We start from the raw sequence: 24609 nt of genomic DNA on the forward strand, positions 1-24609 counted from the left end.
ATACAGCCTAAAGAAGTCACAGGGGATTCCTGGCTCTGCTTTCATGTCCTTCAACCACCGCAAGGAAATTCCTCTTCCTACTCCCTGCAAGCAGAGAGGCTCCCTTTTCCCCCAAACCTCTGCTTGACAAATGAGGAATCCCTCAGACTTCCCAGAAATGAGAACCAGTCTGCCAATAACATTTTTACTGTGTGGGTAACACATTTGTCTGAAGCTGCAAAGGGTTAATGACAAACACAGCAATCTTGTCTCTGAACCACAGCTCCACCCATAAAGACAGGTGCTGATTTAAATGGTGTGAACATTTTGGGAGAGCAGAATCTCTAAATTCTCCATATCATCCATGAAGGGAGATGCTCCTCCAGATGGTGAGCCAAAGTGAATATCTTCCATTTTGGTCCACCAAAGGACTCCTCTTCATGGTGACTCTTCAGCAGGGGATCTAAATATATAAGCCTCCTGACCTGGGCTCTCTGCTTGCATAAATTAATCTTCCCTGCTAGAATTCTGAAACTTTCATCCCTGTTCTCATCACATCTCAGCCTTGCCTCCCTTCTTCCCAGCCACGGACAAACAAAGCCCACCACAATGGTGTAAACATGGTGCCACCTTGGCATAGTAGGCAAGCCTAGATGCATTACTTGGTCTGCTTCCAGATGAGGCTGATGGTTATTCTTGTAACTGCAGCTGCCTCACACTCTGGGTTTACCTGCCCCAAAGTTTCTGGCATTAATGCAGCTGGGGGGATGGGTGTTTTTAAGTCCTTCTGTACTTACTAAGACTACTTGCATCCCCATGACCACATCTAGGAGCTCTGACTCCAGTCCAGCACTCTGCTGGTATGCCACAAACATCTCTGCCAGCTTCATGACAACTTGACAAGGCAGCAACATCCAAACGACTCTCATCTGGACAGGCTTTGGTAACACAGCCAGATACAAAACACATGCAAGATGTGAAGGGAAGGCTGAGAAACAGCCAGACATTCCCCTGGGATCACGGGAAGCACAACACTGCTGGAATAATACCCTCTGTAGTGCTCAGGAGTCTTTCGTCAACTTCAGTGGGTGCTGGACTCCAGCCAAAGAGCACTTGAGTCCACAAGGGATGAGGACATCACGCAGTTCTTGGACATGCCTGAAAAAATCCACCTCTGAGGCATTGACAGCACGAGTAGAACAGCAGCCTAGGAAACAGCTATCACTGGCAGCACAGTTTAAGTTTTGCACAAGTGGCTGAGTATCCAGATGTCAAAGAAGGTGATGGCAAAACAGGATCCTTCAGGATCAGGAGGTTCCCTTATGCATGAGCAAGTCCTGTTGAATTCAGAGTTAACTCTCAATCTCCATGTGTGAGTATTGCACTGAAGCAGTAGCAGACGTGGAAGGGTCAGAGAGCTGCATTGGCAAAAGCTGTAGATGGGATCAAAAAGACACATTGTGGTTCAAGGCTGTGACCCTTCCATATGGATTTACAGGGGAAAGGGAGCAAGAAGGCTGCAGATTGCTAGCAGACAGCTCTGTTACATCAGAGGGTAGTACGCAACTTCTTGAGGTCAGATTTGGGAAAGACAATACATTAGTGTTAGACCAGAAAGCCTGCAGGGCATTTTGCCCTGAGATAGGCTGAAGAATAAGTGCTGCTAACAATGGCATGGCCCAGATATTCCTGGAAGTGTTGGCTAAAAAGTTATTCACTAAATCATCACTGAATCAGCCAAAGGCAATGCTATTTTAGACCTGGTTTTGGTAAGCAGTGTAGAAATTATGGAAGAGAAGATGAGAGAAAGAAAACTTGGCCTGAACTTATAATGAGTTGATTCAGATCAGCTTAAATGGAGTGATGAACACAGGTCTTGAATGAAAAATTGAAAACCAGGACCTACCAGCAGACACCACTGCATCAGAGCTGTTAGGGAGAATGGGGTGAAATGGAATTCCCTGAAATCAAGCTGACTGCAGTGAAAACAAGGAGTAGAAGATCCTTTTAGAAATAAAGGCAAAAGAAGGAAGAAGCAGATCTGCTGAGCAGGGAAAGTGGAGCCGAAGTTCAGGGTAATTGAGATGCATCCTTGGACAAAATTACAGTATGGTCCTCACCTTTATCCAAGTTTAAACACATGGTAGTGGAGCAGAGCTCAAGTTAAAGACAAAAAGATTAAAAAAAAAGTAGCAGTGGTTGGATTGGGGCTGAAATGTCAGCTGGACTGGATAGGAGGGAAGATGGACCACTGGGGAGGTGGCAAGTCCCAACTCTGAAGGCTGGGACAGGACAAAGCAAGGGGTAAAAATCAAAAGGGAAGAATACAGAAATACAAACATTCATAGATAAACCAAACGTGGTGGATGTAACACATTTGCAGGGGAAATGCCACCCTGGGTCCAGAAGGACTGACCACAGGACACATGACTGGAGAACAGTTGATATGGTAGATGCAGTGATGTCTAAGGGGATGAACAAAGATCACAATGAGACAGGCTGATCTGGCTGTGCTCTCTCTTAAAGACCTGTTCCCACCTGGCTCTCTTACTTTTAAAGGGGATTTTGTTTTTGTGGTTCTAGGAGAGTGTCTTTGAAAACTCCCAGCACTCTCTTCTTTAGCCCTCCATGGAAGCGAACCCCTCCCAACTGAGTTTTGAGCAAGCTGCAATTTACTTTTCAATTATCTAAAAACCTTTGTCTTACACTAACCACCAGCATCACAGCAGGATCCAAATCCACAATATTGTGATCACTGAAGGCAAGACTACCACTAGCTGAACTATTACAAACCAGGTATTATTGGTTTGTGAGTAGCAAGTCCAGAAGTGGCTCATTCCTGGTTGGCACATCCAACACTTGTATGAGGAACAGTCCTCTACACATTCCAGGAACCTCATGGATGACCTGTGAGCTGCTGTATCATTCTTCCAACAAACATCTGAGTAGCTGAGGTCTTCCCTAAGAAGCAGGTTCTGATGACTCAGAGCTTAAATGACTCAAACACTGTTTTGCTGGCCTTATCATCTTGGTTTGGAGGTCAATAGCAGATCCCTACTGTAACATGCCCCTTGGAGACAACCCCTCTGATCTTGACTCAGAGGCATTTGACAGGATTTCCACAATCACCATAGCTGGCTTCCATACATTCAAGGTTCTCCTTAACCTAGAGCAAAGCCACAATTAGGCAGCAAGGACTTGTCTTTGCCTTTGGCATCGCAACAGGACACCTGACTTTAGGAAAGCCGCGTTAATTCCTCCCTATCAGCCTGCCCAGAGACTGTTTGCTTTTCTGCCGCATGCTGCTTTCCTCTCTGGATCTTGTTACAGCTCTGTTGACAGCTTACATGCAGGGCAAGAGGGCAGGGACCAATTATAAGGCTAGTCACATGTAGCACACTGGCACTCATGTTTTGGGGGTTGAACCAAGGATGGTCCCCCACTTGTGCTGAATACACCAAAATATGCCTCAGGAGAGGTCAGTCTCTCCTGAACTCCTGGAGGAGTCAATCCTGCATTCCAAAAAGCACCAAGGCCAACCACCAATGATCCCAAGTGGCTGACTGGTCCTGCTACCTGACACAGAATCCAGTAAGAGAAAGTCCCACAACACTTATTCTAGGGATAGTTGTCTACACTCCATCTGGGACCAGGAGCCCACATGTTCCTCTCCACCTGCCTCAAATTAAACTGTCTTACAAAGGAAAGGACCAATTCACTACATTGCCTCCTCCACTCTCATCACAAATACCACCCAACATCACCACATTTTTGTAGGGAAAGGTGTGTCTTTTCACAGTGACCTCGTGGAAGCACCTAGCCATGGCCCCATAGCACAGACATAATCCCCAGCAAGAAAGGTCTTGGGGAGATGGCAGCAGCAGGGAGAGGAGTGCTGGGTCAGGATCAGACACATAGAGCAGAGGAATCCAGAGCTGTGGGAGGGAGCAGAGGGCTGCAGTGAAGCTGATTGAAGGAGGCATAAAGGGAGACAAACAAGGGAAGCATGGCCTCTGGCTCGGCAGGGACTACCTGACCTCTCCTCCAAGGGGCACAGCAGCTTTCAGCTGACGCCGGCAGCCAACTCTCATCGTGAGAGCTGCTGCTGTCTGGCAGAGATGGCAAGCAGCAAAGCCCTAATCCAAAAGGACAGCTGGATCACAAAGCTCCCTGTGCTTCTCTGCCAAGCCAAGGCATGGGAGCCAGGGTTGGGACCCCTTTCTTGTGCGTTGCTCTTTCCCCATCCTTGCTGCATGTCCTGAAAACCACTGCCTGTTCTCAGAGGAGACAACAGGCACATCAGTGGGTCCCAGGCCTTTGGGTCACCTCTGGGGGCGGCCTGCCAGAGCTGCAACCCTCCATCCCCAGTGCTCAGCAGGCTTGCTCTGCTCCAGTTTTAGGATTGGCACAGACCTTGCCTCCCATGCAGGGAAAGAAGTGTGGCCAGCAGGACAAGGGATTGGATTCTTCCCCTCTACTCTGCTCTTGTGAGACCCCACCTGCAATGTTCCACAACTGGGGGTCCCAGAGCTGCAGCATTTGGAGCTTCCAGCATAAGGAAAATGTGGACCTGTCAGAGCCAGCCCAGAGGAGGCCACAGAGATGATCAGAGGGCTGGAGGAACTCTGCTATGCAGACCTAGGCAACGTAGGAAACCCTGTGTCACCAAGAACCGATCCACAAATTAAGCATTTCTTACAGCACTTCAGCCCTAAATCATCATTTGTTCCTGCCAAACAACCAAAGTCTTTACACACTTGAAATTTAATCCAAAATAAGGTAAATGTTCCCAAAAAAACTCCTGCAGGAGCCTGGCTTTGAACTTACGTTAGCACTAGTGATTCAACCCATGAACCTTCCTTTTCACCCCCTCAGGGAGGACAAATCCATGCAAGTCCCATAAACTTCCTGACTTATATGACAATTCTCATGTTGCTTAAGCATAATGGGCCATCAACTTTCCCCTGGGATAAATTTGTCCTGGCAAACTGTCTTTTAGTGCTCTTCATCTTGGGGGAGTTGATAGCATTTAGGGTTTATTTTAATGGGAGTCAGTAGCCATGATCAATTGTAAAAGCTCTATTTCCACGGAAATGGGAATTTAATAGATTTTTGAAAATGTTGGTTATTGACCCAATGGGCCTTAATGGCTTAAAAACTATCTGACTGTAGTGTGTATGAGTAAATGCATATGATTTTCAAATGAATACTGGAATAGGTAGTAAAAACCCATTTAAATTGCAGGAACCTGGTCAATAGGGAGTTTCCATTTGCTTGTTTGGCTTTTCTATTTCTATCTGAGTGAATCATGGCCATCTCCTCCTTGGAGAGGCTCACCATTTCCTCACGGCTGAGATCATCTTAGAGCACACGGCCCATCTGAGCCCCATCAGGGTACAGGGATGTCTTTCATTAGACCAGGCAATGATGCAGAGCCGGTCTCTCAGAACAACCAGGCTCCCAGATGCTCCCACAGTGGGAGCAGAGCACGCATGGGGCATCTCTCATGGATGATGCACCCATTGCTCACAGGACAGCTCCCTGGGAGCTGAAAAGACACGTGTGCCTCAGACTTTGGGGTTTAAACTCAACTTACAGGCTCCCAGTTGACAATCCTTCAGGGAAATTCCCAGACAGAAATCTTGGTTTGTCTGGGGTGAACACGTATCAAAAACATCAATAGGAGCAAACTCCAAAGGAATGCACTAATTGCTAAGAAGTAATCCTGGAAGCAATGGACAGACTAAACCCTGATATTTATTCCACAGAGCTTGTGAGCTCCGACTGAAGCTCCCCTCCTCCAACTAGGGTGTGTGTTTAGGGTCATTGTGCCCAACAGCTCTCCAAGGACTACCAAGGCTCAGCACAAGACTGCAGTTATTCCCCATTTTTCCTGTCACTGAAGCAGCTCCTCTCTGGCTGCCTTTTCCGTGAGCCTGCAGGAACACAGAGGCCCAAGATTTTTTCCTGTTTGAAACCAAACTGTGGGTTTAGCCACTACAAAGAGAAGATCCAAAGATGTGTGTGCAGGACAGCAGGGCTGGGTGAGGGTCATGGCAAGACCCCTTAGAATAAAGCAGAAAAAAACCCCTAAGGACTTGAAAATACGCAAATTTCAAAGGGACATCTGTTCTCATGATCCCTCTAACCTTCCCCTTCAAAAACCCAGTGAAGCAGCAATTAGAGAGTTCAGAGCCATAGACTGTTGCTTCTCCTCCTCATCAGTGGAATAAGCACAGTAGACAAACACTGCAGGTCCTTACCTGCTTCCACCCCAGTAATGTGTCTCCCACTTCCATGCTCAAGTATCACAGATTGGTTTAGGTTGGAAAGGACCTGAAAGACCATCTCATTCCATTCCCCTGCCACACCTGCCACAGGCAGGAACACTTTCCCTAAGACCAGGTTGCTCCAACCCCTGTCCAACCAGGCCTGAAACACTTCCAGGGATGGGGCAGCCACAACTTATCCGAGACATCATCCTTGAAAACACTGAAAGAGTTGTAACTGCAGGGAGTTAGTAAAAAAAAATTCAAAAGAAGGAGTTAAAGATCCTGTCTGGGACCATTTAGGGGAAGGAAAAGAGACCTTCCTGGGAGAAAGGCAAAGAAGCAGCAGCTCAGGGAAGGAAGAGAGCCCAGCCTTGCCCTCCAAAGCCCAGCACAGGCAGCATCCCAGCTCCAGCATCCACCAAAAAATTGGGAGAAACTTGCTATCCATGGCACAGGGTAATCACTCACCTACTTTTGGCAATGCCAACGCTGACTGGAGTTACACAGTGTGTGGGAGAGAAGGCAAGTGAGAAGCACCAGGGGAATTGGAGAAATATGTTTGCAGCTCCGTGCGGTTTTGGGAGGCAGAACCCAACAGTGACAAGTTATTCTAGAGCAGGTTCCAAGCTAAACAAAAGTCAGGCATGGTTCCCTTTCTGCCTGGATTGTTTGTTTCAAAGCAAAATAAAACATCTCATGCCAAGACCAAGTTTTACAGGTCTTCTTGCCTAAGGGTGCACAGATCAGCCGTATCCCACCTAACCTACACTAATAGATCTGTAAATCAGTTTTCTCTTACTTTTTGCCTGCAACAAGAAGATAAAGCAACATTCCAGGTTTAGGGAGGCCTTATGGTTTTTGAACACAACTCAGGGTCGCCAGGAAACCAAATTTCACTATCGACTTTTTATAGTGCAATTCACAATCTGCTCAGGTAAGGGAGAGGCAATAACACCAAGGTGCAGTTCTCCTGGTCTCTCCCAGAGCTGTGTGGGCTTCATGTGGTTGAGTAGTGTCTCAGTGCCAGGAGGCTCATTAAAGCCCTCCAGACAGAGGGGAACTGTGCAACTTTTTTCCTTGCATTTAGCCAGGACAGAGCACCTTCATCTCCTTTCATTAAATGCCTCTCTTCCCTACCCAGGGACTAGGAGGCAGGAGGCCAGATGCCAGCATTAATGGCAGCACCTCATTGCTGCTCAACTGGGGGGAAAATGTCCAAGACTTCTCTGCCTCAGTTTCCCTAGCTGATGATCACCTTTGCCCAAAGCACAGGCAGGTGCTTGCAAACATCTTGAAAGATGCAATCTCTGCTGTGCAGGGTTTTCAAAGGAGCTCAGAGAAGTTACTCATGCACACCACCCTGATGGGGCTCAGAGAACAGCTCCACTGCTCTTCAAAGGAAAGCAAAATGACCAGCTGTTCCCAAGTGTCTACTCCTCTCCCACAGCACTCTCCTCCCCAGGACATATCTCAGAGAGCTAGTGGGAAAGAGGGAGAGCTGTGAACTGGGTGAGCTTGGTGAAGGTTACCCAAGAGTACATGTGGCAGTGAGGATGTGCCACACACTGCCTAAAGCCAAAGAGCTGGACTGATGCACATGACCTTCAGCCTCAGGAGGGGGAGTGTGTGGAGATCTGTGCTAGAATCAGTCAAGGCTGGAGAGAAGCATGGACTACTGCGTATCAGGAGGCAGTTTGGTCCTCTCCTGACAGGCAGGCTGACAAAGAGGGGCCAGACCACAAACTGGTTTCTGCATGAATGCAGAACCTCGAGCTTGAGGTCATCTCCAGAAACAGCCCAGGTGACAAGCAAAAATCAGTTCCTCTTCTTCATCCAGCCTCCCCAACAAATAGGGCAGCAGAAAAGGCACCACAGACACTGCAAGGCTGGGGAAGGATTTCTGCTGGTGCCAGACCAGCCTGCAGCTGGCTGCAATGGGCATCCCCATCCATCAGGGCAGCACAGGCTGGCAGCAGAGGCAATAAAAGGGTGGCAGAAGACCAGGGTGCCACCCTTCCAGTCCCTGGCTTGTCATTTCTGTTCACATTCCTGGGCACTGGCAGGATAAGGACCCTTTAACAGGCCAGACAGCAATTCCTTGAGCAAGAATGATGCTCCCAGGGCATTGAGCTAACTGCTAGCTGCTCAAGGGGAACCACACAGCCCTGTGGTCAATAAGCCCCTTCTCATGCACGCTTCACAATGATGGCAATGTCTAGTCTTCCAAAAAGATCCAAAACTTTCCTACATTCACTTTAAACTTCTCACTGAAGGGCAAAAATTTGCAGCCTTCATACTGGTCAGGAAAGAGACAGAGAAAAAGAAGAAAAGAAATCTATTCAAGCCAAACATCCCCAACTTGCTTTTTATATACATATATTTTTTTTTCTTCTTCTTCTTTTTTTAGGGTAAAACCAAGTCCCAAGCCTCCAACTTATTTTTAGATCTAGGCAACTGGGTGTCCCAGCCAGAGCATAGAGTGCACAAGCCAATATTCTAAAAATGCCTTCCTCACAGATATAAAAGGACACAAGATAATTTATTGGGGAAATTCTGTAGTGTTACAATCATACATTAACAGGAAAAAAGAAAAATGAAAAAAGAAAAAAGAAATGCAAGGCTGCCTCTGGTCCCCAGCACAATCTTTGGGAGGCAACAGTCACAAACATTCAGCATCCTCATCCTTCTTAAAGCCTCCAAAGCAAGTCCTCTGCCTCACACCATCTCAGTGGGTTTGGGTGATGCTGGACTCATTCCCTCTCTCCCCATCACCCTCTGCAAAGGGGCAATTTGATTTCCTAAAGAACAGTGGTGGCTGGGCCAAGGAAAGCTAAAAGCAGTATGTTCACTTAAGGACTCCCATGGCCACAGCTCAGGCTGCCAACCCAACACAGATTAAATCATCCCAGAGACCCCATCAGCACCAGCCGACAGGGTGTCCCTCAGATGGCTGCCAAGCTCCTGCCACCTCGCTTCTTGGGGTCTCACGGGCCTAGCCAGGGTCTCGGCTGGTGTCCTCCACCCACAGGCAAGGGTACAGCAGGGTGAGGAGGAGCCCTGGGGAGGCCTGACAAAGAGTGACCCCTCCCAGCCATAGGACACACGCTGTTCCTTCACAATTGCCATCCCAATACAATCGGCCCCCCTCAAGTGAGCCCCCGAGTCAGTGGTGTTTGCTAGAACAATAGCTCACATCTGGGACAGCTGTTTTCCCCGAAAGAACCCGGGCTGCCTACAGCCACTGGGCAGGGGTCCTGTGCCCTCGCTCACACGCGGATCATGTTCTCCCTCTCCCGCAGAGATGTGGTCACCCCTGGGGGGACCTGGCAGGTTCCTCCAGGAACACAGTGCCTGGCAGCTCCATGCTCAGAGAAAGACTTATGGGAGCAAGTGAGACTCATCTTCCTGCAGAAGCTTGTTGGAAATTAACCCCTGAGCTTTCTACCTTGGCAAGAAAAGGAGTGCATTACTGTGATTTTATTTCCTAATTGAGCATCCAGAAAAAGCAGGGAAGATTTGTGGCCATCAGCAAGATGGGACTGGGAACCACCCCGTAGAGCTGGACACCTCTACACTCCTGTGCTCCTCTTCCAGCCCCACTCCTCTGCTCTGTGGGGTAACACAACAGAGCTCTGGTCTCACCAGAAGGGGGTATCATATGGAGCCTTTGGAAAGTGCTACCAAGAGCCTGCACAGTCCCTTAGACAGCAGCTAAGTTAGTGCTTAGTTATTTTCCTCTGGAAAGAATCACCTCTGTGGTCCCACTGCCCTCGGGCTGTTGGATGGGACGAGTCAGACCCTAGTCTGCCACATGTGCCTTAGAGAGAGTCTCCATGCTGGAGCTCCCACCACCACCTCCTCTGTCACAGCAATGCAGTGTCTCACTATCCAGAGTCCTCCCTCTCAGGAGCAAAATCCCACTGCTGGGCTCCTGTCACTAAGGGATGGTAACATGCCAAATACTCTCCATCAGAGAATACCCATCTCCACAGTATCCAACATTTTGAGAAGGTCAAAAGTAAATCTGGGGTCTTCACCCCCAAGCTAGGGCTCTGGGTGGGCTGAGACTCCAACTCCTATCTCAAGCAAGTGACTTGGGAGACATCCTGCCCACCTGATATAACAGGCTCTACCAAAGACCTTCCCTCCTATCTTTGCTGAGTTTTGAAACTGTTAATCCATAGGAAAGCTCAGAGAGAAGGGATTTTCCTACAAGGAAAGGAAAAGTTTTCCAGTGAGTTTAAATCAAACCACTCTCATAAAACTTCAAAGCATCCGCCAACAAACCATCAGGCTCCAGCAAAAAGTCCTGCAGTTCACTACTGTACCCCACAGTCCCAGCAGGTATACTAGAGAGTAGAAGCAGCAAGCTCAGAAGCCAGTGAACCCATCACTGCCACCTTTGGTGTCCCCAAAGCATCCCCCTCCTCTTACAAACCCCCAGCCCAGCACCTGAGGCTTGGCTTTTTGGATACAACAGGACAATATTTGGGCACATGCCAGTGGGACTCCAAGAGGTGCCAGAGGGAGCTCAAAAGCAGATAGAGCTCACGTCCTGAGCAGAGAACCTCCTAACCATGCTTTCCTCATGAGACCAACACAGTCTCTGCTACTCTGCACTTCACAGGCAGAGAAAAATCACTGCAAACACCCTCTCCATCCACCCTTCAAGCAACCAACCACCACAAGCAGCAGACATCTACCATCTCCAGTTGACTCTGTGCTCTGCAGTGGAGCCAGTGGCCTCAGGTTGTACACAAGGCTTTTGCTATAACTTTGCACATACCTACCCTCTTCCACTCTAAGAAAGACCTGTTAAGGTTTCCTGGAGCAAGGGAAGAAGAAGGGGAAGGGAGCAGCTAATTTGAATGCTGTTTTACCATCTGGCTGGGATTAAGATCTGGGCAGGTCAGCTGTGGCCCCAAGATGCCTCATTGCCTTACCTGCTCTCAATTTGACACCCTCTATGCCCTCAGGTGCAACCACATTCAGTTGAACATCTCCTGACCACAGGCTGCTCAAGTGCCTGGGAAAAGCTGGGAGTGATCCCTTCCTCCTCAGGGGTTGTCCATCAGTGAGGTTAATCTGAATCAGCTTTTGAAGACAAGGCTTAAACTGCAGGAGGTTCCCAAGCAGCCTTAACCCAATTAAGCACCATTCCATTAGGAGGGAGGCCAGCTAAGCTTGTGTTAAAGCCCATCAAGTGTCCAGTTAATCAGGTACACTTTAACATCATAGCCTTGGTCATCCCAGCGGAGGCCACCAAGACTGGAGACACCTCGTCATTTTTCACTTCCTTTTGTCACTTCAGTTATTTCTGCCATTACTTTGGGCAGCAAGATGAAAGGCCCAGCAGCTCTGTCCTTACCCACTTTGCTCTCCAGACTCCCCTCTGTTTTTTCTTTTCACATTAACTGTGTCACACACCAGATTCTCATTGACTAAGTGCCCGAGGGGGACCCTTGCTGAGTGTTAATTGCTGCTAATGAGCTGTTGCTGCTTTCCTTCCAAGAGCACCAATTACAGCAGCACTCAGGCTCTGTGAAAAGATGGGAGCCTGCAGAAAATCAAGGCAAATATTAGTTCAGACCCTGACATTGCACTGCCAGCAACTCCTGGAAAACATGTAAAATCAGGATAAGACTGGGTGAAGGATGACAGTCAGCAGCTTTCCAGGTGTTGCCTGTCCCGTTTTCCCTCATACGGTGGGCCAGAGGCAAATGAGAAGTCTGTGACTTGCTTCCCATGGCTCCTGTTGGGGTGCCTTGCAGCAATGTCTGCACACAGCTCTTCACCCAAGTCCTTGCTCAAGTCTCCCTCCAGCCACAAATGCACAGTTCCACTGGTGGGTTTCACCCATGGATGGTGGCCCAGCTGGCTCATAGCACAGCAGGACGTGTCTTGCTCCATGTGCTACCAAAGGAGGTGCAGGAGGGACTCAACAAAACGTGTTGGTGGCCACTGCCATAATTTCAGCACCATCCCTTATCCCAGCTCCTGCCTCAGCTACAGTTAGCTCCATCCCCACCAGAGTTTTCACAGAATCCTGGCATGGTTTGAGCTGGAAAGGACCTTAAAGATCAACTCATTCCAACACCCTGCCAGGTGCAGGACACCTTCCACTAGACCAGGTTGCTCCAAGCCCCGTCCAACCTGGCCTTGAACAGGAACAGGGCAGCTGCAGCATCTCTGGGCAACCTGTGCTAGGGCCTCACCACTCTCACAGGGAAGAATTTCTTCCTAATATCTAATCTAAACCAGACCTCCTTCAGCTCAAACCCATTCTTCCTTGTCCTGTCACTACATGCCCTTGTAATAAAAAAAATAATAATCTTTCTTTCCAAACTTTGTTTCCCTCCCCTGAGTGAGGGTATAAGCTGGCACCAGGTGTAGCCCTGAAAGAATAATGAGATGTTCACCAGCTAAGAAGCACTGAAGCCATCGCTGTTCCTCAGCTTTTCCCTCTAATTTACCTCTCTCTAAGCTGGAGCCCAAGAGGGAATTCTAAATCAGGGATGTGTCAAGATGGCAAAAGGTTTTGCTTGAGTGCTTATGATTGAGAAGAACAAGACAAGGTATTGAGACCCTTCACCAAAATATATTGAATCTGTCTACAATGCTGGTAAGAAATTGCCCAGTGTCTCTGTCTGACTTTCTCATTTCAATTATTTTTGTCTGTACTAAGAAACATTCACATTCAAACCACTCTTTGTGAAAGCCTTGAAATGAAATGAAGCAGAGATGATTTAATCCATGAAAAAAGACCCCAAGATTTTTGGTCTTGCCCTCTTGATCTGAAAGGGGATGCAGGGATCACTTCCTGCAGTGGGGGTTCCCCCTCCCCCAGCTCTCCCAGAGTCACAGCTCCCTCCTGGGCTCTGGCACAGGTATGAGAAAGCAGAGACGTCTGGGTGAGCAGCAGCCAGCTTGCTCTCCTCCAGTTACAGACCCAGAGCTGTTGTTCGCATCAAAGCACCTGGCTCCTGTTGTGCCGCTTTTCCTCAGTTTGTTAAATTTTATTTTGCGTTATTTCTCCTGTTTTGGCTTCCACCCTAAAAATCCTTCTGTAAGTTTGCCAGCTGCCCTGCTCCTCATAAATGTTCATTTAAATATAATACCTTACAGCAAATGCAGTGGCACTCACTCAGTAGGAGCTCTGCCTGAACAAAACCCCTCAGGCTGAGGTCCTCTGCTTCAGTGTCTTGGGGTTCACCCACCAGTTTTGGGGGAATGCCACCAACCTGGCCATGCTCTTCGGCAAGCACAAGCTCATCTTGGTTTTCCCCAAAACCACAATACTAGTTTCCCATAAACATATGTATTCTTCAGAAAGTATCCTCAGCAGGGATGAGCACAGGGAGGGTGGGTGTCTCCAGCATCACCAGATTGGATGGAGCTTTGAGCAATCTGGTCTAGTGGAAGGTGTCCCTGCCCATGGCAGGAGGGGTGGAACTGGATGCACTCAAAGGTCCTTCCTATCCAAACCATTCAATGACTCCTTTTTTCTGTGATCTCTGAAGAAGCCGGCCAAAAACACCTCAGAAGACCTCAGTGGCAGCAGGATTCAACTCATGCCCCCTCATTTCTCAAATGCCAGGCACACTGGGTTTCATTTTTCAGAGTTTAGGCTACAAACAATCACTCTCGTCCTCTGTGCAGACCAATGAGATCTGCGGCAAGAAAATTGCAAAAGATTTGTTATTTCCCTAGTGTTCCCATTTTCCCATTCCTTTCCCACAGAAGCAAGGGGTTTTTTTGTTTTGTTTTGTTTTCTTTCCCAACTTTCAGGGGAAAATCCTGACAAATGGAAGCCCTGATTCATACCAGCAAAAATTTGGCCTTTTTTAATTTAAGGTGGAGCCCTTCTTGTCTGAGGATGAAAACATTTCTCCAACTGCATACAGAGGCAAGGACAGAGCCATTGCCCTGCCAAAGCCAAGGCCAAGTGGTTTGGGTGCTGATGGCCACCACGAGTGGAGAGTTGCTGTGCAGGCTTTTCATCTGCTCAATGATCAGGAAAGCACTGCCATGCTGGCTCACAGAATGGGAAATAAGGGGACAGGTGGGCACAGGGTGGCAACAGAGGCTGTCACCAAAGAGACTTCCAGAGGCGGGAAAATATCTGGGGAGGATTGCTTGGGCACGGACACGGTGTGATGCCTCTCTGTGTGGCTGGGATGCATTGGAAGAAAGGCTCCCCATCTTCCTCCTGTGTTTTTTCAGGCAACTGAAGGATGGGTGAGAAAGACTCAGGAAGGGAGGAGGAGGAGGGAAAGTGCTGCTCCTCTGCATTACCACTACCCAAACTGAGACACCTGCTTCCCTCCTCCCTCTGTGTTCTGCCTGGAAAGAAGAGGAGAAAAGAAGCAGGCTTGGGAAAAAGGGATTTATGGCTACAACCTTTCTGCTCCCATGGGCCAGGGATGGAAAAGTGAGGGAGAAAGAAGATCAAAGGACAAATGTGTCCCTAAAACCCTCCCTTGCAGCTTTTCTCCACAGATGCTGCCATCTGTGCTACACCACTCCCGCTCCAGTGGGCACCCCTGCCTGTCACCAGGAGCCAGCAGCAGGGAATGAGAAGTTTTCTCTGACTCTGAGACAGAAACGGCTTTAAATAAAACAAAAAAAAAGGAAAAGCCATTACTTTTTTTTCCCTTCCTCATCTCCATCCAGAAAGTACATTTGGCAGAGCCCTAAGTGCTGGAAGCCATCAGCAGGGCTGTTGGCACTTCAGAGGCTCCAGCGAGGAGGGCAGGTGTGTAGAAGCCACCAACTGCACCAAGGACACTGTTCCCTACAATGGGGGGTCCCCAACACGTGAATGGGTCTTCCTCTCCATCCCACCCCTTGCTGCTGACTCCAAAGACCCCTGGGGAGAGCACACTCCTAATACAGTGTGTTGATTCTCCAGGGTTTTAGTCCATATGGATTTTTCAAGGTATTTTGCACACATCCTCCCCCGACCAAGGGAATCTCCTTGAGGGCATCACTCCCTGGGGCAAGGTTCAGGAAGGCTTATGCACACCTACCCACACCTTTCCAAATCCTGCACCTCACATCCAGCACCACTGGGTTGCTTCCTTCTCCCCACGCCAGCACTCAAGGAAAAGCATTTTGAACACAAATTAAGAAATCAGATTTTAGACACCTCCAGGGAGGGTGGGGAACAGCAGCAATTCCCCCACTCCATGCCATGCAGGGGATGAGGGTAAGCAATATCCTTTGCACGGGCTGCTCTGCCCACCCCGAGAATGCCCACAGTCCTGCCGGCATGTAACCAGAGGCTGGCAGCTGTGCAGGGGGAAACCCCTCAGGGGAAGGGGGATGTGTGGGTGGGTGGGTGTGTCCCCATCACCCTCTGATCAGTTCAGGGGGAAAAAAACACTTAATGGCAGGGTTTCACAGAGGGGTACCATGTCACACCTTAGGATTTACTTCCTTTGATGGCAAACACACTCACCCCATGGGGAAATGCCCCTCTTCTTTCCCACACTGGAAAGCCACAGATTGGAAGCAATACTCAGGTGCAGCGCAGGTGTTGGGGAGAGGGTGCATCCCATCCCTTGACATACCGCCCCCCATAAGCCCCAAGCCTACCTCTGGGGTGAGTCAGGGTCAAAACAGGTCCTGGCCACGTCGGTGGCCCGTGGGTCGCAGCAGTCGCCGTCATCGAAGTCGTCCAGCAGGTTGTTGCACTCCATGTGACAGACACCGTCGCGGCGCTTCCAGGAGAAGCAGCGGCCGGGCCTTCGGCAGTCCCCGCCATCATAGCCAGTGAGGGGATGATCGCACTCGGGGTCGCAGCGCTCATTGCCCACCTTGCTGGGCTCACAGCCCAGGAGCACGGCGCGGCGGCGCAGGGAGGAGTTGTGTACGTCCAGCAAGCTGAGCTGCCAGGAGATGTTGTAGGGCCGGAAAGCTTCGCTCAGAGCCCGGTGCTGCCGCCAAATCTGGTCCCAGCTGACCGTCGGCCGCCCGCCATCATCCTCTGCCAGGTTCACCACCCGGTAGCGCACCACCTTCCAGCTCCGCAGCGGCCAGTGCTGGTTGTAGTGGGAAACCAGCTCCACGTTATCGCAGGCGGTCTGCCCACAGGCAGGAGGGCCCAGCGGCCGCAGGATGGGGGACGGTGGGGACAGCAGCACCCAATGCTGGGGGACGGCACCCTCCCGAAAAGGCACCCAACGTTCCTCCGGGGCGGCAAAGCCAGCGGCCAGAGCCAGCCCTGCCGTCTCCTCAGCCACCTCCTCTAGAAAGGAACGCTGGAGGTGGGATTGCGACAGGGCACTACGCCACAGGGCCAGCCCAGCCGTATGTCCCCGGAAAGTGTGGTTAGTCCCCCAGGCATCGCCCCCCAGCAGCAGGGTGCGGCAGGAGGACATGAAGGCACTGTGCAGGGGTCCCTCCTGCCCGCCGGCACGGCCGACCCGCACCCCATCCACATAGAGAGCCATCCACCGCCCGTCGTAGCTGGCAGCCAGGTGTGTCCATGCCTCGGGCCGGTAGCGGTGGTGGGAGGTCACCTCAGTGGCAGCGGCTGCCCGGTCTGTGCGGAGGGAGAAGAAGAAGCGGGCGTCCTTCTTGCCGCTGAGCTGCAGGGCGCGGATGCCCAGTGCCCAGCCTTTGTCGCTGGCCGAGTGCGAGCAGTTGTCGAAGACACCTGCAGCGGGTCAGGGACGGGGACAGAGAGAGAGGAGAGCTGGTAAGGACTGGAGAGCATCACCACTCTTCCCCAGAGCACAAATCGAGTCCTCGGCGGCAGGTAAATGAAGGTGGCCAAGGGCTGGGCAGTGGGTGCTGCACCAAGGGTGACACCCCAGCCTCGGCCCCCATTCAAAAAAGGAAGAATGGCAGAGCCAGAGAGGCAGGATAGAGAGGGGAGGAAGAGCGTGTATGGGAGGAGAGACTGAAGAGCAAGGTGTTTCTGAGTTGCTCTGTAGGAGTGCTCCGGCAGGATGGGATTAGAGGCTAAGCTTTTTATCTGCAGGCCAATGCTTTTAAGAATTAGAGCGTAGCAACCCAAAGCAATACAGCCTCCTCCAGGGATTGCTTCCCCAACAGCTTCCAGGCAGATTTACGGCTCTCATTCATGCTCTGGTTTCCCTCCCAGTCATGCATCCAGTGCTGGCGGGAGAGGATCAGAGAGAAATGTGCTGCCTCCAGCCTGACAAGTTCACTCCTCAGCCCTAAGGTAACTCCTGACCCCCTAAGGTCACCTGAACATAAATCCATCCCCAGGAATAGCCTCTCCTTATTCCTGGGGATAGGAATTCCCTATCCCCCAGAACACCCAAGCATATCGCAAACTTGTTTTAGGCTGGGCAAGATACGGAGCTGTGCTGACTTTTCTCCAGACTGCTGAGTGCCCACAGTGAAGAACCAGAGGTTTGCAGGCACTGAATGCCCTTGGGAGTCAGCAGTCCTAAGGCACTTAAACACTCACAAGGATAAAGGGACCTGCTGCTTGGAATAAATGCCTTTGGGCTCCTAAACCACCACAGCCAGGACATTTATGCAGCTCATTGGCTGAGGTGAATGAGCTTGAAGTCACCCCTTGAGCCTCACCAGTGGCCTCTTCTGGGAGCCCCCTGCTCTCCCGTTCATCACCCCAACAGTGTCCCAATGCTGACAAAACCTGCTGCTATGCCTAGAGATCCTTTTTATGTTCATGCTGCGGTATGTCTTATTCTCCATCCTGCTTTTCCTGCTTCATGGATTCTCCAGTCCCTCACTATGCCTCACACTGCCTGCCCATCTTCATGGCATCAGGACACTGTGGTCCAAAACAAAGCACTCCTGCCTGTGCCACTGGCTCACCTGTCCCTGGGGGTATCCCACCTGCCACCAGAATTGCAAGGAGAGCAGTAGAGAGAAGCAGAGGTGTAGAAGAGGAGGAACTCTAGGAGGAGCAGGATCTCCTGGCTCTTATCCAGGGGATGTGTCTGAAGCCAGGTTACCATGACCCCACATCTCCCCCTTATAAACATGGCTGACAAAGGTCACACCAAGCCCTGCTACACCCCAGGAAGCAGCACCCCTCCCTGCATCCATCACTTTCAACGAGGGTGAGATGGGTGGTGGCCTCTAAACCATCCCACAGTCGTAACCACCCTGGGCATGGATCCCTGTCACTGCTCACTACAAAGGCAGCCACGCACAAAGCCTCTGTGGGCGGATGGGCTTTGGCCAACTCTTGTTTTCTGGTGGATTGTGAAAGGGAAGTAGAAAGACCAGGGGAAGCTGGGACAGGGAGAAGCCAAAAAACAGGAGGCGAGCAAAGGAGCCTTGCAGAAGTGAGAAGGCAAAGCTGGAGAGTACTTCTGGGCTGGGCGCTGGCTGAAAGGTGCTGAGACCCAAATGCTCAAAAGCCATATTTTGCTCCACACTGAGGCTGAGGAAACAGGGCTTGGTACCTTCTCTCTTGAGGAAAACTCATGCAGTTCACCTGGAAATGATTCAGAGTGCCCCAAATTTGACTAAACCCCAAGATAAAAGTGGGAGAAACAGCATCAGGAGTGGAATAGCCCCTGAGGTGAGTGTAAGCTACCATCCTCACAAATCCATGCTGGAGCCAAGCCATGCCTGGCAGTGCCTGGCCAAAAGAAATTTAAGTGAGCCTAAAACCAGGTATAAGGACTTCATTGGTGTTCTCAAAGGGACTTCATCAAAGAGATGTAAGTAAGGTCAAGGTCAGCTCTACAACAGGAGAGAAAAATCAGTAAAGCAGCAGCTTGTGCTTCCTATGGCTAGGGATGGCATCTCCACATTAGCAGAAGCCATGGTGCTGCAGGCAGAGCAGCATGTCCCACAGCTGGGAGCCACTGCAGAATGGTGTAACAAAAAGGTCTATCAGTCCTGACGTCTCTTAAGGGTCTTAAGGAGAAATCATCAGGGGTGCAGTTTCAAGAGTTTGCCAAGGAGCTTGGTATTTTGTCCTGAGGCAACCCTCCAGAAGGGAAAGAGCTGTTTCTAGAGGAACTGCGAGGTATCTCCTCAGCAGCTCTAAGCACAGTTCTGCCTCTGATCCCTCAGGTAGGAAAAGGGAGCTCTAGCCTGGTTTGTGCTGTTTGCCTGTGCCTTAGGGTAATGTCTTTGGGGTTTGAAACATGAGTTTTTTGTAACAGTGCAAAAAATTTGAGGAGGAAGGTGCCTGCTAGGCAATGCCATGGAGAAAAAGCCCTCAAAGACATCAGGTGTGCCACTTTTTAAGGACCACACTGCAAGCAGCCTCTCCCACTGGGGCTAGGAGTTTTGCAGCACAATGAATAGCTTTCAGTCATGCTTTGAGACTCAGATACTGGGGAAAATCAGCTGATAAAGATCCAGAGGGCCTGACACAGACCAGGAGCCTCTAGTCATGGTGACTCCTTGGGGTATGCAGTGGGAACCAGCTCAGGGACCCAAGGAGGACATCTGGATTTAGACATAGCAGATGTTTGGGACTGCTTTCACTTAAGGATCTGACCCAACAAAACCACCTACAATCTGAGTGAAAACAAACCTCAACCTGGCACAAAGGAAAATCCCTTGGGGTTCACCACAAGCAGAGCAGGCATAGATGGAGGGGAGACAAAAAGAGTGGAAAAGGTAACAGCATCACATGAAAAGACTCTGATCTGCTGCCCAAACTGAGTAGGATAAGGAAGAAGGACCAGTTTCCTTCCCTAACAGTGGCTGTGGCAGGTTACTGGGGCTATATCCCAGCAGAAATCCTGCCATGAAGGAGTGACTAAGAAGGATGAACAGCCCCATCCAGGGTGGTCCTGAAGCAATATGTGACATCTAAGGGAAAAAACCACCTACTTGTGAGCCTTCAGTCCAAGCAGCAGCCACACCAGCTGACAGGACAGCTTTCTTCCCACAATCAGAGCTGCTCAGCCTGCCCTTACTTCCCAGGCACTAATGCTGGGAGATGCTCAGCTCTGCTCTGCTTTGCTCCTGCCTTCCCTCACACATGGAAACTTGGAGCATCTCCAGCTCCTCCACACCTTTGGACCACCTCATTCTCAGTCCCCTCTCTTTGGACAGAGCAGGAGCAGCAGATCAGAAGCAGACTCATCACCTGCCGAAGGGCTGGCAGCTGCTTCTGTCTTCTGCTCACACAAAATGCCAGCAGCACTGGGCTGTCCCCCTTTGGCCACCCACACCCGGGCCCCTTGGTCCCAGCTGCAGGGAGACAGTGGGAAGTGAACAATGACTCAGACAGTCGGAGGTGCCTGGGTCTGACTCAAACCCTAGAGCATGGAAGCTGGGGGATATTACCCGAGTGAATGCCAGCACTCACGGGTGGTGCTTTCAGCACTAACAACTGTCCCACCCTCCAGAAGGAAATTAAAAAATAAAGAATTAAAAATAACAATAAAAAATCTCTGCTGGCTACCTGGGAAACTCAAAACCAGGCCAGAGCTCCAGATGCAAACAGCTGTGCTGCTGATGCGATGACTGGGAATTGTGCTCCGTGCATCCCGAGGAGCTGCCTGCCAGCAGGGAGGCATCAAGGATGCCGATGGGAAGGCAGACAGCAAGGTGGATGCTAGGGAGTTTGGTAGTTTCCTTGTACACATCTGCTTTTCCCCTCTGCCACCAGACTCCATCCCGTCCCTCCTACCTCTTCCACAGCACAGGTGTGGTTATTGCCCTATAACCAGGGAGATAAATCAATGAAAGGGGCCAGGCAAAGCAGAGAGAGGTTCAGTGGAATGATTACAAGCCAAGGAAGAGTTAGGATAGAGAGATTCCCCAATCAGCTCGGCTGGGGCGGTGCAGAAACACAGTAGCCCCCACTGTGGGGACCCCAGACATCCTGGCACTGCCATCTGTTCCCAGCCCTTGCTGGCATCCCTGCACTGCCCTGCGGAGCTTGTACTCAGACACAAACACCCATCCTGGCACAGCTGAATGAAGCACCACTGCAGGAGGTGACATCTGCCCCACTGTGCCTGTGTGCCAATCTTCTCTGTCTCCTCAGCTTGTCCATCACAGAATCATTAAGGTTGGAAAAAACCTTTAAGGTCAACTCCAGCAGTTAAACCAGCACTGCCAAGTCCACAAATAAACCATGTCCCTAAGCACCACATCTATGCATTTTTTTGAACGCTTCCAGGGATGGTGATTCCAGCAGTTCCCTGGGCAGCCTGTTCCAGTGCATGACAACTCTTTCAGAGAAGAAATTTTTCTTAATATCCAATATAAACGTCTCCTGGCACGATCTGAAGTAATTTTCTCTTGTCCCATCACTTGTTACTTGGGAGAAAGAGACAGACAACCGCTATACCCTCCTTCCAGGTAGTTGTGGAGTCCAGTAAGGTCCCCCCGAGACTCCTTTTCTCTAGGCTGATCCCCTCTAGCTGCCTCAGCCGCTCCTCATAGGACTCGTTCATCCCTTTCCTGTTTCTCAGCAAGCGCTTGAGAAGGCAATTCTCGGTAGAACAAGCCCGTGGAGCCTCCCCCTGCCCCGCAGCCGTTCCGCAGAGCCCTCGGGGCCGCAGCCCGGGATATCGGACCGGGGCCGAGCCGTGAGTGCGGCGCGGCTGCCACCGTGCGGCCACCGCCCCGGGGACCCGCCGGGAGCCCCGGAAAGCCTCAGTGTGCCCGGAGCCCCGGGGAGGGGGGGACTGGAGAGCGGGGGGAAGTAGGATCAGGGAGAACGTGTCACCCAAAAGGACCTTCCAGCTCTCGGCCAGGGGAGAGGGAAAAATGAGACGGAGCCGGGGCGGGGGGGGAGGTGGGGGGGCGGGCTGGGAGGACGGGGCGGGTGGGAACAGAGGGAGGGGATGGTTTAGGGTTTGGTCTCAAGGGAAGGAGGAATATTCCACGCCCGCGGTGCTGAGGACACGGGTGTGGGCGCGGGGTGTCACCTGCCAAAGCGGGGAAGGCAGGGAGTCCCCCGTGGGGATGTTTGAGGAGGGTCGGGGGGGTATCGGGTCCTCAGCCCTCCCTGCCGGGGTTTACCTGCGATGATGGCCGGGTTGCTCTGTCCGCCCTCCGCCTTCACCCACAGCTCCAGGGTGAACTCCTCCCGCGGGACTGCGGGCAGCGCCTCCGCCCGCGCCGCCAGCTGCTCCCGGCCGCCCGAGAAGTACAGGGCAGGCAGCGGCCGCTCCCGGGGAGGACCCGGCACCTGCGGCTCCCGGCCGCGCCGCCTCTCCCCCCGGCTCCGGCCCCGGCCGCCCGCCTCGCCCCGCGGCTCTTCTCCTCCTCCCCCGGCTCCCCGCGGTCTCCGGCCCCTCGGGGGTGCAGCTCCGAGCGCCCCGTGCACGGCGGGACCCTGCGGGTACAGCCCGTAGGGGTGATGCGGGGGGGCGGCGCGGCGGCTCGGAGCCTCCATCCCGCACCCCGAGACCTGCGGGGGTTCCCCGCGGGCCAGGCTGAGCGCCGCCAGCAACAGCGCGGCCAGGGGGGTCCCGCCGCGCAGCATCCTCCTTGGGAACGAAGTTTGGGAGGTGGGAGGTGGGGAGCGAGTGGCCCCGGGGGAGATGGGTGTTCAGGGGGGCGGCGGGCGGCAGCGCCGGGGCATAGTCCCCCGGCCCCCGCCGCAGCCGCTGCCCCCAACTTTTCTCCCGCACCGCTCTCCTCCCTTCTGCTCCTGCTGGAAGAGGAGGAGGAGGAAGAGGAGGAGAAGGAAGGCGAGAGCAGCGCGGCGGGGACCCCCCTTCTGCTTGCCGCCGGGGTTCCCGAGGCACGGCGGACCCTGCGCTGCTCTCGCCGCTGCCCGGCTCTGCCTGCGGGAGCCGAGGATGCGTTAGTCGCCCTTATCTAGAAAGCCCCGAGGCGCTCCGCTCCCCCCCCCACCTCAAGGAGGGGTGTGGAGGGGGGGGCTGCCCTTATTTAAAGATGATTATGTCCAATCTAATAAACCCCGAGCGGAGTATCGCCCTCCCTTCCCTCCGCCCTCCCCGGCGCTGCCCAGGATGCTGGCGGGGAGGGGATGCGGAGAGGACACAACCCTCTCGGCACTGGGTCCCCTCTGCCCTCAGGGTTTTGGGATAGCACCTGCCCTGTCCCTGCCCGTGTTTTCTCCTGTTGTAGTTCCCACCTCACCTCCATCCTCCATCTCCATCACCTAGGGGGGAGGAAAGGAAGCTGAAAGGAGGGGTCACCCTCCCTCAGCCCTGCCCTGGGAGAGGTTGTCTTGGACTCAGGGTCCCTCCTCAGCAAGAGATTTTGCTGCTTTTTCTCTCTTTTGTTATTTTTTTCCCTTTCCCAAACAATGACACATGCAGAAAGGTGGGCTGGAGGTGCCTTATCTGAGCAAGCCACATCCAAAAGCCAAAAAAATCCTTATGAATGCACCAAGGGAGTGGGCAGCAGTGTGAGAAGCATCTCACCCACCCTCTGCCAGAGGCTACAACATCAGCGCTGCTGGGGAGAGTTTCTCAAAGCATATGAGTGAGAAAACAAACCTCCAAAGTTCCTTCTTGGTTCCCAAGACTCCCTCGCACCAGCACATGGCATGGGAGACTAGGAAAACTTCAGCAAGGAGATTCAGTGAGATGAGAAACTTTTTTTATTCTTCCTTTTCATTATTATTATTTTATATATATATTTTTTCACTCCCAAACACTATCTGTGGCGGTCAGTCTGAAGCAGGGTTGCCAGCGAAAGCTGGGAGGCCCATTCCAGGGTACAGGCTTTAAAACCAGCAAGGCAGGAGGGAAGGGATTTAAGAACAAACGGCAGGAGCTGGCTGTGTGGGGTTGGGGTTGGGTTTTTTTTTGTCTTCTCAGGGTAGGAGGGTGATGGGAGTAAGGGTGGGGGGCTGGCGCTTATAATCAGGGGGAATAGAAAAATAAAGTTCTGGAAAAAGTTGAGGATTAGGAGGGGTGAGCACAGCACATCTCCAGCTGCCTGGGAAGGAGGAAGGTGGGTGTGAGCACACAGAGAGGTGAGGGCATGGCATGGCTGGGCTGGCGCTGTGTGAAGAAGAAGGGAGGACACAAGGGAGAGAACAAGGCCAGGCAGAGCAGGGATGGCTCATGCAAAGTTGTTCAAGCAACTCCCAAGGACATTTGGGGCGTGAACCTCATCCAAACACAACACCAACACCCAGTGCTCATGGGGAGGTGGTGAGAAGAGGTCTGCAGCTCTCCTGCCGGCACTGACTGACCTGGTGCCCATCTGCTGGCAGTGGGGGCATGGAGACAACCCGGCTCAGGGTTTGGCACTGGAGAGGTGGCCCAGCAAGTGTTGTCCTGGGGCCAACGCCAGCAAGCACTGCTTCCAGTGCGTATTCATTCAGGAATGAACCAGGCTCCTGATAGCCCTGTCTACCAGGGCCTGATAAGAGACCATCCCATGGGATGGCTAATTTTGAATGGTGGTGACTTTATTAAGAGGCTATTTATCATCTTGCCACAAA

General features: G+C 51.8%; 1 protein-coding gene across 2 annotated transcripts in view; it reads right to left on the reverse strand.

Annotated features, from left to right (window-relative positions):
- Positions 1-22769, reverse strand: part of PAPPA2 (pappalysin 2) — an 86622-nt gene extending 63853 nt beyond the window's left edge. For both annotated transcript variants that reach the window (XM_085068637.1, XM_085068636.1), the window contains exons 1-2: positions 22203-22769; positions 15849-16911 (exon numbers count right to left, since the gene is read on the reverse strand). In XM_085068637.1, the coding sequence (XP_084924763.1) occupies positions 15849-16911; positions 22203-22668 (1529 nt within the window). In that variant the 5' untranslated portion in view covers positions 22669-22769. The remainder of the gene's footprint in view (positions 1-15848; positions 16912-22202) is intronic.
- Positions 22770-24609: the final 1840 nt, after the last annotated feature.

The sequence above is a fragment of the Lichenostomus cassidix genome, chromosome 8, assembly GCF_008360975.1.
Source record: "Lichenostomus cassidix isolate B80296 chromosome 8, HeHo_3.0, whole genome shotgun sequence".
Lineage (NCBI taxonomy): Eukaryota > Metazoa > Chordata > Aves > Passeriformes > Meliphagidae > Lichenostomus > Lichenostomus cassidix.